This window comes from Caenorhabditis remanei, chromosome I (genome assembly GCF_010183535.1).
Source record: "Caenorhabditis remanei strain PX506 chromosome I, whole genome shotgun sequence".
NCBI classification, from domain to species: domain Eukaryota; kingdom Metazoa; phylum Nematoda; class Chromadorea; order Rhabditida; family Rhabditidae; genus Caenorhabditis; species Caenorhabditis remanei.
In genome coordinates, this window is record NC_071328.1 from 14372553 (window position 1) to 14386147 (window position 13595).

A 13595-nucleotide genomic window follows, 5' to 3' on the forward strand; every position below is an offset into this window, starting at 1 on the left:
TTTCGTGACGAGACCTGAGATCTATGGGAAAATAGCAGATCGAATGTGTGCGCAACGATGGTACCAGTGTCGATCGATCCGTCATTTTTCCCATAGGCTTATTGTGGTCTCGCCACGAAACGCAGGCACTCCTCCATTCCCACATTCTATTTATACATCTCATTACTCCCTTTCTTCTCTTACTCATTCCATCGCCTTCTATCTCTGCCCCAATGTCTTCCCCATTCCCCCTCCTCCGTCTTCCTGGAGTGGTCTTGTGCGATGTATTCAGATCATTGAGTATCGGTGAGAAGTGAGTTAATCTTATCAACATAACTTGACTAATTTCCTCCCGTATTTCCAGATTCAAACTCTCCATCTGCTCCAAGAAAATCTCCATTCAAATCAATAACTGTCGGTTGTACTCTCAAAAAGTTATAGTCGATCTGGCCTGCTTAAGCCATAAAATCAGAGTTTTCTCTGAAAATAACAGAGATGCATTTGAGATCTCCATTTATTCAGATTCCTGGAAAAGTCACAATTCAAATACTCAACAATTTTCTATTGCATGTTGTAGTGTAAAAGTTATTCCGATACCAAAAGGAATCACAACATTCTGGAAGAATCATCGAGAAGGATTTTTGTCTGTTATTCAGCTTCTATTGAAGGTGTTTCAATGCAAGATTTCAATCAATATTAGTTACTATAATAGTGATTTATATCAACCAACAATAGCAATGTTGTTTGATCTACGAATGGAATTTAAGACGATCATTTTTGAACTTAAAGGATCAGAAGATCGAATCTTATTGTGGAATCAGATATCTCATAAACTTAAACTGGTCGAGGATCTTGTAATTTTATCCGGTCTTGATCCTGGTTTCCCACCAGTTTTTGCTTCATGGCCACAGAAGATTAGTATTGAAAGTTCCGCTTGGTTCAGTCTTGAATCTCTTTTAGCGTGCACTTGCACTACAATTACCCACAGGAGATCTCATATGGGAAACAAGGATTTGGATGTGATTCTCAAAAATTGGAAGGCTGGAGGGTTACCGAATCTAAAATGTCTGCGGCTCGATAGCCTGATGATCACGGATGACGGAGGACATATTTTGGGAACGACTTTTAGGGAATTAAATGGAATGGTTATCCAAACTGATGACGGATCAAAGAAGGCAACTATCAAAACTAACTTCCGCAATATTGAAATGTCTGTAACTCCAATTACATAAACAAAACTTCATTATTCATTACTGTCGAAAAAATAAAGTTTCGACAACGATTTTCAAAAAAAAAATTCGCGTGCTGAAACACGCAAGCGCATAAAATTGTGGGCGGAGCTTAAACTGCAAGCTTAAATAAGCGGCGCGGTTCTAATTCCAGTTGTTTTTTCCAAATTAAGAGCTTGCAGTTTAAGCTCCGCCCACAACTTTATGCGCTTGCGCCTTATCATCTTTCTTCCCATTTCTAATGTCTTTTTCATTTTTCGCACCTTTTGTTCCTTTCTTTATTCATCTTCATTTAATAAAAGATGTATGTTTGAAGTTCTTCTTCCACTCATACCAACAAGACAGAAAAATCACATCACTACGTACTCCTGCTTACTCACTCTGAACACTGCCTTGATCTCTCCATGATCTCCATCTGATATTGTTAACCAAGATTTGGATCTCTGATGGAGCGCTGGAGAGTTACCAAATCTAAAACGTCTGGAGACTAATATCCAGATAATCTCGAGTAATGGAGCAACAATTTTGGTCAAACATCTGAGGTGTTGCGTTCTAAAGTGGAAGATATGCCGCTGGAGGTGCTAGAGGAGGTGGAACTGGAGGATCCTGCTGCTCTTGCGGAGTCGGTGCTTATGGTTCCCAAGGGGCTCCATCCGTCCCTGACTTTTGCTTCGATTGCCCACCAGAATCACAAGAAGGCCAAGGAGACTCAGGAAACATCCCACCAACTGGAAACGGAGGACGACTAGAAGCCGATGGAAACCCCGACCCCGTTAACGAGGTTCCAGGACAACAAGGAGCAATGATCTAGACCTAATATAAAGGTATCCGATGTGACCTATATCATTAGATAGCAATAGCCGTGGAGATTACGAATCTTCTGGTCAGTGAATAGATATCTTCTTGTCGAAGTCTGTGCGGTAGTACAGACGGAAGTGAAACGTGTTTCGACAGTATGAAACTGGCTGTAATAATAACACTTCCGACTTTATTGTGTCAAATTCAGCTGCTTTTTCAGGTTCTCTGGTGTCAGATAAGTAGATGTTGGGATTTATTAGGTTCGAAGGGTAGTTATACTTTTAATACAACTAATTAACTTTGTATTCAGTTTTATGCTGAAAAAAACAGCTGAATTTGACCCACGTCCACAGGTACCAGATAAGTAAAATGTTGGTATTTTTAATTCTCAAAACTTGTTGAGCACCTCACAGTTTAGTCTTCACCTTCATTCGCACTCCAATCTTCTCCACGTGGCCAAAGACAGTTTGTATAATCGAGACTCCTCCTGACTCACCCTTCTTACCTCCACTTCATCCAGAATTGAGCTCGAGAAGTCTCACTTGGAAAAGACGGATTTGGAAGAGATTCTGGAGGAATGGATGGCTGTAGAACTTCAGAATCCGGAGTATCTTCAGATTGGGTGTGAATCGCTTGAAGTTGAAGGAGATGAGACTGATGATAGAGAGAAAAAAGCGGGGCATAACCATTAGTTATCTGATCCCTTGTAACTAACTGAGTGCCTTCCCCCTGGTTGTCGTCACTGATGCCTGAGGACTACTATAAGGTTTATGACAAAATTCGAGTGCACCGATAGCACAATAAGAAAGCTGTAGACGGTTGTACAATATGGTCTGATGAAGGATTAATACTCTAATTTCTATATCAAGATTACGAAATTAGAAAGTTTCTTGGGTGAAGATTGCAATAAAGTAGTTTTTCTAGTCAGTGAATGGGTTCTAAAAAAGACAACTCGCAGTTTTTGCAACTGGTTTTAAAAGAAATCCAACAAATTGAATTCAAATTTTTATTATAGAATTATCATTACAATATGTAATATTTATTCAAATGGAGACATAGACATTTCAATACTTTGGTGGTCAGTTTTGAAAGTTGCCTTCTTTGATCCATCATCAGTTTGAATAACCGTTCCGTTTAATTCAATCCAATCCATTCCCAAGATATCTCTATAATCTCTGACCCTCAGAGTATGGATCTTCAAAAGGTCTAGATTTGAAAATCCTCCACTCATCCACTTCCTAAGTATCTCATTTAAATCCATGTGCTTTAGAGTTGAATTCTCGAGGTTGATGAAAGAACATGGACAGGTCAATAGAGTTTCCAGAGTAAACCAATCGGAACTCATTATATAAATACTCTGTGGCCATGAAGTGATAACAGGGCTGAAACCAAGATTAGCAACGGATGAGATGCTAAGATCCTTGACCAATCCAAATTTATTGGATATTTGGTTCCAGAACAAGTGTTCATCCGTTGATCCATTAAGGCGAATAGTGAGCCTCTTGAATTTCACTTGTAGCTCGAACAACTCAGAAATTATCGGTTTGAAAAAATCATTCCGCCAGCAATCCTTTCCGGTTGATATCTCGCAGTGAAACATCTTCAGAAGATGTCTTGTGACACATAAAAACCCTTCCAAATGACTCTTCCAGTACGTCTTTATGGTTTTGTACATTGGTACAAGACGCCGTCCAAAAAACTGGATTGTTGGATTGTCGATCTCTCTATCGATATGAATACCAATTTGGAACCAATCTTTGAAATCCTCAGGGTACACTTGGATTCTTTCGATCGTCATGTCCAGATGCACATGGACTTTTTGAGAGTACAAACGAGCATTATTGAATTGAGCCGAGGTTTTCTTGGAGCAGAGGGAGAGCTGGATTCTGGAAATACGGAAAGAATTAGTCAGGTTAGATTGATAAGGTTAACTCACTTCTCGCCAATACTCAATGATTTGAATACATTGAAAAGAACTAATCGAGGAAGACGAAGGAGGGGAAATGGAGAAGACATTGCAGAACGATGGGGATGAAATGAGGAGAATCGACAGGGAGAATGAGATGTGTCAATAGACTCTGGGATTGGAGGAGTGTCTGCGTTTCGTGGCGAGACCACACCATCTGTCGTCCTGTGATGGTCTATGGGAATGATCGACTGTGTGCGCAATGGTGGTACTAGGGTCGATCGATGTGTTACTTTTCCCATAGACACCAAAGGTCTCGCCACGAAACGCAGTCTCTCCTCCATTCCCAGATTCTATTTACACATCTCATTACTTGACAATTTCTTGCTCACAACCTTTCGTGCGAAAACAAAATCTTTATGGCCAACCCAAGGAATAGAACTCCATTTTCCATAATATCGAAACTAGAAATCACTAAACTAAGAATCCACACCTTTAAATTGAATTCATCAATACGGCTCCCCGGATTCCAACAATGTAACCACTGAGCATCGTCCTGGACTATCGTCACTGATGCCAGCCGACTGCTATTCTCCATAAGGAGTACGTCAGTAGCACAGTGATAGTGCTGCCGAAGCTTAATCTATAGTCGGTGGTTCGATTCTACCTTGGTGTAACCATACTTGTCAACCGGGCCGGCTCGTAACTCGCGTCAAAATGAATATTAAGAGCTGAAAAATATACCAAAATCTAGATCTCGACGAGTTCTATGTCCATGACCTACTACGGGCCGGATGGATATTCGTTAATGTGTCGCGGGCCGGGCTAGAATGGCTTTTTTGGCCATTTTCGCGTTTTTTGGCACTTTTTTTATGAGCCGGCCCGGTTGACAAGTATGGGTGTAACCGATTTTTGACTTTCTTTTAAAGAACTCTCATAGTGACAGATTTCCCTAATATTGATGTTGATGATGACGTGTTGGTGTTAATGGAAGAAGAATCTCAAACTAGGGAACAATTTCACGTTTTATTGAATAAAGATAAATAACAAACGTAACAAAAGGTGTGAAAATCATAAAGACATTAGAAGGTGCTCCCGGTCTATCTTTTATATTAGGAGGGACGGAACAGGAATGGGAAAACAGGGGGAAGAGACATAATAAATAAAGATTCGATGACAAAGTTGATTTTCGGAAATAACGAGAAGAAATTACATTAAGTTTTGTTTATTGAAAATGAGTCACAGACATTTCAATACTTTCAGAATAAGTTTTGATAGTTGCCTTCTTTGATCCATCATCAGTATTGATAACCTTTCCGTCTAATTCCCTCAAATTCATTCCCAAAATCAGTTCTTCATTATTTTTAATATTTTGACTTTCGACGTACAGATATTCTAGATTCGAAAACCCTCCAGCATTCTTGAGTATCTCATCCGTATCCTTGTTTCCCAAAAGATATTCCAGAGTGAACCAATCGGAACTCCAGATAGTAATATTCTGTGGCCATGAAGTGAAAACTGGTCTAAAGCTATGATCATAAACAGAATAGATGCTAACATACTCAACCAGTCCAAAATTACTGGATATTTGGTTAAACATCAAGTTTTCGTCCTTTGATCCATTATGGCGAATAGAGAGCCTCCTGAATTCCACTTGTCGATCAAACAACATTGAAATTGCTAGTCGATATAAATCACTATTATAGAGTGTAATATGAGTTGAAAATTTGCATTGAAACTTCAATAGAGCAGAGCGAGAGCTTGAATCTGGAAAGAGAGAAGAACTAGTTAGGTTAGGTTAATAATATTAACTCACTTTTCTCCGATACTCAATGATTTGAATACTTCGCACAGAACCACTTGTGGAAGACGGAGGAGGGGAAGGGGAGGCATTGGCAGAGACTGGTGGGGAGGAATGAAGAGAAACGACAGGAAGTAAAGAGATGTGTAAATAGAATCTGGGAATGGAGGAGTGTCTGCGTTTCGTGACGAGACCATACCATCTGTCAGAGATGTCTATGGGAGAAATAACGGATCGATCGATCCCAGTAATCGTTCAGTGATGATTGTCTATGGGAAAATAACGGAGGGACCGTGAGCGCGATGGTAGTACTGCGGTCTATCGATCCGTTATTCTTCTCATGCTGGACCAATCGACCCAGAATAAGCAGAAATTTTGTAAAAGGAGCTAGGATATTTAAACAGATATGATGAATGTGGAGAATACGAATACGTATTCAAACTCTGGTTAATACATAAATAGGCAGAGTTATACGCCTTTTTTCCAAAATGTGCAGTGTAATTAGCACTAAAATGAAATTTAGGGCATTCACGTGAAATTATAACGATGAAAACCAACAAATTGAGTGCTAAAAGTCATGTAAATTGATCAGTTCTGGTTTCAAGTAAATTTAAGAAACATGTTACGAATTCCCATAATTTTTTAGCTTTCAAATGATATACCGTTCCAAGAGGTAGCCCCCCCCCACAAGTGCGCCCTAACGATAACATTAACGAACAAACGGGGCGAAACCATTTTTCTCTGCGTCTCTTTGTTTTGAGCGCTATTTAAGGTGTCATCCTTGGGAGACGTCGTTTGGTAACTCTAACTTAGGTGTCTAGATCATTCTCTAGTGTCTGAGTTTCCTGGTGTCGATGTGTTGGTGTGAGTGGAAGAAGAACCTCAAACTTGGGATCAATTAGGCTTTTTATTAAATGAAGATAAATAATAAGAAGCAGGAAGGTGTGAAAAATCATAAAGACGTTAGAAATGGGAAGAAAAATGAAAAGGCGCTCCCGTCCTCTCTTTTATATAAGGAGGGACGGGGCAAGAATGGGAAATGCAGAGGGAAGAGACATAATGAATATAGATTCGATGATAAAAATGATTTTCGAAAATATTGAGAAGAAAGTACATTAAGTTTTGTTCATTCAAAGGGAGTCACAGACATTTCAATACTTCTGACGTTAGTTGTAATAGTTGCCTTCTTTAATCCATTCTCAGATTGGATAACCTTCCCTTCTAATTCGCTCAAACTCATTCCCAAAATCTTCGTCCTATTATTTTTAATATTTTTACTATAGATCTTCAGACGCTCCATGTTCCCAAATCCTCCAGCCTTCCATTTTCTAAGGACTTCATCCAAATCCTTGTTTCCCAAACGAGACCCTTTGAGTGTAATTCTAGTACAAGTGCACGCCAAAACATATTTCAGAGTGAACCAAGCGGAACGCATGATCGTAATTTCTTGTGGCCATGAAGTGAAAACTAGTCTAAAGCTATGATCATAAACATTAGAGATGCTAAGATACTCAATCAGTCCGAAATTACTGGACATTTCGTTAAACAACAAGTTTTCGTCCTCCGATCCATTATGGCGAATAGCGAGCATCTTGAACTCCACTTGCAGATCAAACAACATTGAAATTGTTGGTCGATCTAAATCACTATTAAAGAGTCTAATAACAGTTGAAATCTTGCAATAAAACATCTTCAATAGATGTTCAATAGCAGATAGAAATGCACAACATGCGATAGAAAATTGTTGAGTATTTGAATTGTGACGTTTCCAGAAATTAGGATAAATGGGGATTTCAAATGAATCTCTGTAATTTTCGGAGCAAACTCTGATATTGTGGCATAAGCAGTCCAGATCGACTATAACTTTTTGAGAGTACAAACGAGCCATATTGATTTGAGTAGAGATTTTCTTCGAGCAGAGGGAAAGCTTGATTCTGGAAAGACGAGAGGAAATTAGTCAGGTTTGGTTAACAATGTTAACTTACTTCTCGCCGATACTCAATGACTTGAATACCTCGCACAGGACCAATCGGGGAAGACGGAGGAGGGGAAATGGAGAAGACATCGCAGAACGATGGGAATGAAATGAGGAGAATTGACGGGGGAGACTGAGGAGTGTGTAAATAGAATCTGCGGTTGGAGGAGTCCCTGCGTTTCGTGGCGAGACCACAACTAGTCTATGGGAAGAATAACGGATCGATCGACCCTAGTGCTACCATTGCGCATTCAGTCGCTCCGTTATTCTTCCCATATGCTAGTTGTGGTCTCGCCACGAAACGCAGGCACTCCTCCTATCTCAGATCCCCTATTTACACATCTCATTACTCCCTATCGTTTCTCCTCATTTCATCCCCACCTGTCTCTGCCAATGCTCCCCTTTCCCCTCCTCCGTCTTCCTGGATTGGTCCTGTGGGAGGTATTCAAATCGTTGAGTATCGGTGAGAAGTGAGTTAACCTTATCAACCTAACCTGACTGATTCTTCCCGTATTTCCAGAATCAAGCTCTCCTTCTGCTCCAAGAAAATCTCTACTCAAATCAATATTGCTCGTTTGTACTCTCAAAAAGTTATTGTCGATCTGGACATCTTAAGTCGAAAAATTGAAGTTCACTCTGAAAATAGCAAAGAAAGACTTCAAATCTTCAATTTCTCCGACACCGGAACAAACATCGCTCCGGATTGGCAACAGTATCAAATTGAAGGGCGTACTGTACCTGTGATCTTCTTCTTGAATAGCATCCAAATATTTTGGAAGAATAATGGAGAAGGATTTCTATCTGTAACTCAACATCTATTGAAAATGTTTCAATGCAAGATTTCAACTAAAATTACTGGTTTATTTCAACCAATAATTTTTGAACTGTTTGATCTACAACTGAAATTCAAGACGCTTAGTATTTGCCCTAATGGATCAAAAAATCAAATTTTGTTGTGGAATCAGATATTCAGTAAATTGGAATTGGTTGAGGATTTTAATATCTTATATATTTTTGATCCTGATTTTAGACCAGTTTTCACTTCGTGGCCATAAAAGATTGATATCAGTAATTCATATTGGTTCACTCTGGAATATCTTTTGGAGTGCACTTGCACTAAAATTTCACTCGAAAAGTCTCATTTGGGAAACAAGGATTTGGACGAGATATTCAAGAATTGGAAGGCTGGAGGATTCCCAAATCTAAAATGTTTGAAGATCCATGGTGCAAGTATTACAAATAATGGAACGATGATTTTGGGATTTAATTTGAGGGAGTTAGACGGAATGGTTATCCAAACTGATGACGGATCAAAGAAATCAACTATTATAATTGGCTCCTTCTTAAACTCCCATCGTATTGAAATGTCTGTGACTCCATTTGAATGAACTTTACATATTGAAATGATAATTCTATAATAAACATTTTAAATCAATTTTGCCAGATCTCTTTAAAGAGGTAGACACAATTAATGGCTTATCAAGTATTCTTCTTTATACAACTTCTAATTCCTTTGTTACGGTAGATCTGCTTGATGGGCGAACTTTATACAAGGACAAGTGTCGTCATCATGCGTTTCTTTATTTCACAAGGGATGGCTTTGGAGGCGCCACTTTCAAACTGCCTATTAACTTGGTTATAGGTGGTATTTTTGACTACGGGAAGTCCATTTCTGCTGTCAATACCTGCTATATTGTTCTATGAGCCGAGTTATGAGCTCTCAAACTTTTCATATGGTTTATCCTGTTCTCATGGAATTCCAAATTGCCCGTATACACATACGCTACCGCGCGGTTCCATTTGTGTTCCCCCAGTGGTTTTCCTGAGCGTGTAAGTTGCAAAAATCACAATAACTTATCCATATGAAAAGTTTGAGAGCTCATAACTCGGCTCACAGAGATACTTAGCAGATTTTGACTGCAGAAATGGACTCTGCGTGGTCGAAAATACCTATGACCAAGTTTATAGGTCATTTGAAAGTGGCGCCTCCAAAGACTTCCCTTGTCAGGACAAAGGCGGCGGCAGCGGTAGCACCCGGTTGTTACGGCAAAACGTTACATTATTGAATCAAGAATTCTGTAATAAACATTTTTATTCAATTTTGTTAAATAACTTTTTTTGAGAATCAGTAGCGAACACTGCGAGCAGAGCTTCTTTTTCATGTCCACTAGTACCAGATCTGGAATTTTTATACTTCAAGAGTAGTTATACCTTCAATACAAGGGGTGGTCCAGCGTTTCCTATTGGTTCAGCTGGTCAAGGTAGGAAATCGAAGCAGGCTTTTCTTGGGTTTCCAACAGCTTCATCAGTTCTTGGGCTTCCATCAGCTCCTGGCGGTCCTGAGGGTGGAGCCGCTCCGACTCGGCAAGAGCAGCAGAATTCTTTTCCACAACAACTGCCGATATCGTATTCAGCTCACTGGTTCAAGCATCGCCGAAGAGGAGTGAGGAGTGCCGATATATCCTTACATGACTTAAGCTATTATAGCTGGCTGTTATCAAGGACCGGTATATTCCACTGACTAGGGAAGGCCCTCGAGTCAGTGTGGAGTTATAGGTCGTGACCTATATCATTGGAAAGCTGAGAAAACGCTGATTCCAAATATATATTCAGTTTTTGCCCTCGAGGTCTGGTATTTCGAGAAAAACGATATTTGGAATCAGCGTTTTTCAGCTTTCCAATGATATAGGTCACGACCCATAACTCCACACTGACTCGAGGGCCTTCCCTAGTGAGTGGAATGGGACGTACCTGGATAAATCCTTCAATTGCTTGATTCGGTCGATGCACCAATATCTTAGATTTTATAGAGTCTCCGTTGTATCGGTTCGGTCCATGGTTCAGTGATTTTAGTTTATTGAAGGGATAAATGTAGTATAACAAAGGTGGGAAGAAAGCATACTTGCATACCGGGCCGGAACGGGCTGACACGGATCGAATCGCTTCAAACGCAATGTTATGAGCTCAAAAATATACCAAAATGTAGATCACGACAAGTTCTATCTCTGTGGCACACTACGGGCCGGATGGCTATTTGTTATAAAATTAATGTTCAATGATATTTATTAACGTTAATATATCGACATTTCAAAAAACATTTGATGACCAGTGTTAATAGTTGCCTTCTTTGATCCGTCATCAGTTTGGATAACCATTCCATCTAATTCGCTCAAATTCATTCCCAAAATTGTCGCTCCATTATCTGTGATTATCTCGCTATCAACGCGCAGAAATGTTAAATTCGGTAACTTTCCAGTCTTCCAATTATTGAGTATCACTTCCAGATCCTTGTTTTCCAAATGAGACCATTTGAGTGTAATTCTAGTGCAATTGCACTCGAAAAGAGATTCAAGAGTGAACACAACGGAACTAAAGATATTAATATTCTGTGGCCATGAAGCGAAAACTGGTGTGAAACGATTTCTACCGGAAAAGATTACAAGATCCTCGATCAGTTCAAGTTTTCTAGATATCTGATTCCATAACACGATTCGATCTTCTGATCCATCAAGTACAATAACGAGCATCTTGAACTCCACTTGCAGATCAAACAACTTTGAAATTATTGGTTGATATAAATCACTATTATGGTGATCAATAGTAATTGAAATCTTGCAATAAAACATCTTCAATAGATGTTCAATAGCGGAGAGAAATGCACAACATGCAATAGAAAATTGTTGAGTATTTGAATTGTGACGTTTCCAGAAATGATAAATGGAGATTTTAAATGAATCTCTGTAATTTTCGGAGCAAACTTTGATTTTATGGCCTGACCAGTCCAGATCGACTATAACTTTTTGAGAGTACAAACGAGCTATATTGATTTGAGTGTAGATTTTTTTGGAGCAAAGCGAGAGCTTGAATCTGGAAATACGGGAGGGAATTAGTCAAGTTAGATAAATAAGATTAACTCACTTTTCTTCAATACTCAATGACTTGAATATCTCGCACAGGATCAATTGGGGAAGACGGAGGGGAAGGGAAGATGACATCGCAGAGCGATGGGGAAGGGAAGATGACATCGCAGAGCGATGGGGATGAAATGAGGAGAATCGACAGGGAGTAATGAGATGTGTGAATAGAATCTGGGAATGGAGGAGGGCCTGCGTTTCGTGGCGAGACCACACCATCTGTCGGTTTGGGATGGTCTGTGGGAAAAATAACAGATCGATCGACCATCTCTGAACCTTGCTAAGATTGCTCGAATCGTTCTGGGAGATTGATTGAATTTATCAGCTCACCACTGAGTTGTTGATGCCATGTCTGAAAATCACTGGTCTAGATTTAAGAAAAACCAAAAATAATGCAAAAACCATTGAAAGAAAAACCAAAATTTTAATAATTTTAAATGTGGATTAGCAATTTTTTTCAGAAAATTTGTAGAAGGAGCTAGGATATTTAAATGGTGGATGTGGAGAATACAAATGCGTAGATCTCGACGAGCTCTAGCTCCGTGACCCACTACGGGCGTCGGATGGCTATTCGTTATTATGCCGCGGGCCGGGCTAGAAAGGCTTTTTTGGCCATTTTTGCGTTTTTTGGCACTTTTCAGGGCCGGCGCCACATTAACGAATAGCCATCCGGCCCGTAGTGGGTCACAGAGATATAACTCTCCGAGATCCACATTTTGCTATATTTTTCAGCTCATAAAACTCAGTTTGAAGCGAGTTACGCGCCGGCCCGTTTCGGCCCGGTTGACAAGTATGGATAACATTGGCGAACAGACGGGGCGAAACAATTTTTCTCTGCGTTTCTTTATTTTAAGCGCTATTTAAGATGTCATCCTTGGGAGACGTCGTCTGGTAACTCTAACTTAGGTGTCTAGATCATTCTCTAGTGATATAAATGTAAATACTTTCTTTTTTCTAATTGAAGCAATCGCAAAGTCTATCCGTGACAGAGTTCCCTGATGATTCCTCAAACTTGGGATTAATTAGATCTTTTATTAAATTAAAATAAATTATAAAAATAGCAGGAAAGTGTGAAAAATCATAAAGACATTAGAAATGGAAAGAAAAATGAAAAGGCGCTCCCGTCCTCTCTTTTATATAAGGAGGGACGGAGCAAGAATGGGAAATGCAGAGGGAAGAGACATAATAAATATAGATTCGATGATAAAGTTGATTTTTAGAAAGGATGAGAAAAAAGTACATCATAGTTTGTTTATTCAAATCGAGTCACAGACATTTCAATACTACTGAAAAGAGTGTTAATAGTTGCCTTCTTTGATCCATCATCAGTTTGGAAGACCATTCCGTCGAATTCCCTCCAATTCATTCCCAAAATCAGTTCTCCATTATTTGTAATATTTTGCCTTCCGATGTACAGATATTCTAGATTCGAGAACCCTCCAGCCTTCCATTTTCTAAGTATCACTTCCAAATCCTTGTTTTCCAAATGAGTCCAGCTGAGTGTAATTCTAGTACAAGTGCACGCTAAAAGATGTTCCAGAGTGAACCAAGCGGAATTCGTGATATTAATATTCTGTGGCCATGAAGCGAAAACTGGTGTGAGCTGATTCATACCGGAAAAGATTACAAGATCCTCGACCAGTTCCAGTTTTTTAGATATCTGGTTCCACAATAAGACTCGATCTTCTGATCCATCAAGTTCAATAGTGAGCTTCTTGAATTTCACTTGCAGATCAAACAACATTGCAATTGTTGGTCGATATAAATCACTATGAAAGTAACTAATAGTAGTTGAAAATTTGCATTGAAACATCTTCAATAGATGTTCAATAGCGGAGAGAAATGCACAACATGCAATAGAAAATTGTTGAGTATTTGAATTGTGACGTTTCCAGAAATGATAAATGGAGATTTTAAATGAATCTCTGTAATTTTCGGAGCAAACTTTGATTTTATGGCCTGACCAGTCCAGATCGACTATAACTTTTTGAGA

General features: G+C 39.3%; 4 protein-coding genes across 4 annotated transcripts; 1 reads left to right on the forward strand and 3 right to left on the reverse strand.

Moving 5' to 3' along the window:
* Positions 1-212: 212 nt before the first annotated feature.
* GCK72_003163 (uncharacterized protein) lies at positions 213-2019 on the forward strand (the record flags this gene model as incomplete). The annotated part of the gene is made up of 3 exons (XM_053723848.1): positions 213-292; positions 344-1189; positions 1767-2019. The coding sequence occupies 3 exons, from the start codon at positions 213-215 to the stop codon at positions 2017-2019; spliced, it is 1179 nt and encodes a 392-aa protein (XP_053592493.1).
* Positions 2020-6839: 4820 nt separating this feature from the next.
* On the reverse strand, positions 6840-7334 carry GCK72_003164 (uncharacterized protein; the record flags this gene model as incomplete). Its single annotated transcript, XM_053723849.1, has 1 exon — positions 6840-7334. The coding sequence occupies one exon, from the start codon at positions 7332-7334 to the stop codon at positions 6840-6842; it is 495 nt and encodes a 164-aa protein (XP_053592494.1).
* Positions 7335-10759: 3425 nt separating this feature from the next.
* On the reverse strand, positions 10760-11215 carry GCK72_003165 (uncharacterized protein; the record flags this gene model as incomplete). Its single annotated transcript, XM_053723850.1, has 1 exon — positions 10760-11215. One exon carries the CDS (start codon positions 11213-11215, stop codon positions 10760-10762), a length of 456 nt encoding a protein of 151 aa, XP_053592495.1.
* Positions 11216-12854: 1639 nt separating this feature from the next.
* GCK72_003166 (uncharacterized protein) lies at positions 12855-13346 on the reverse strand (the record flags this gene model as incomplete). Its single annotated transcript, XM_053723851.1, has 1 exon — positions 12855-13346. One exon carries the CDS (start codon positions 13344-13346, stop codon positions 12855-12857), a length of 492 nt encoding a protein of 163 aa, XP_053592496.1.
* Between the last annotated feature and the right edge of the window lie 249 nt (positions 13347-13595).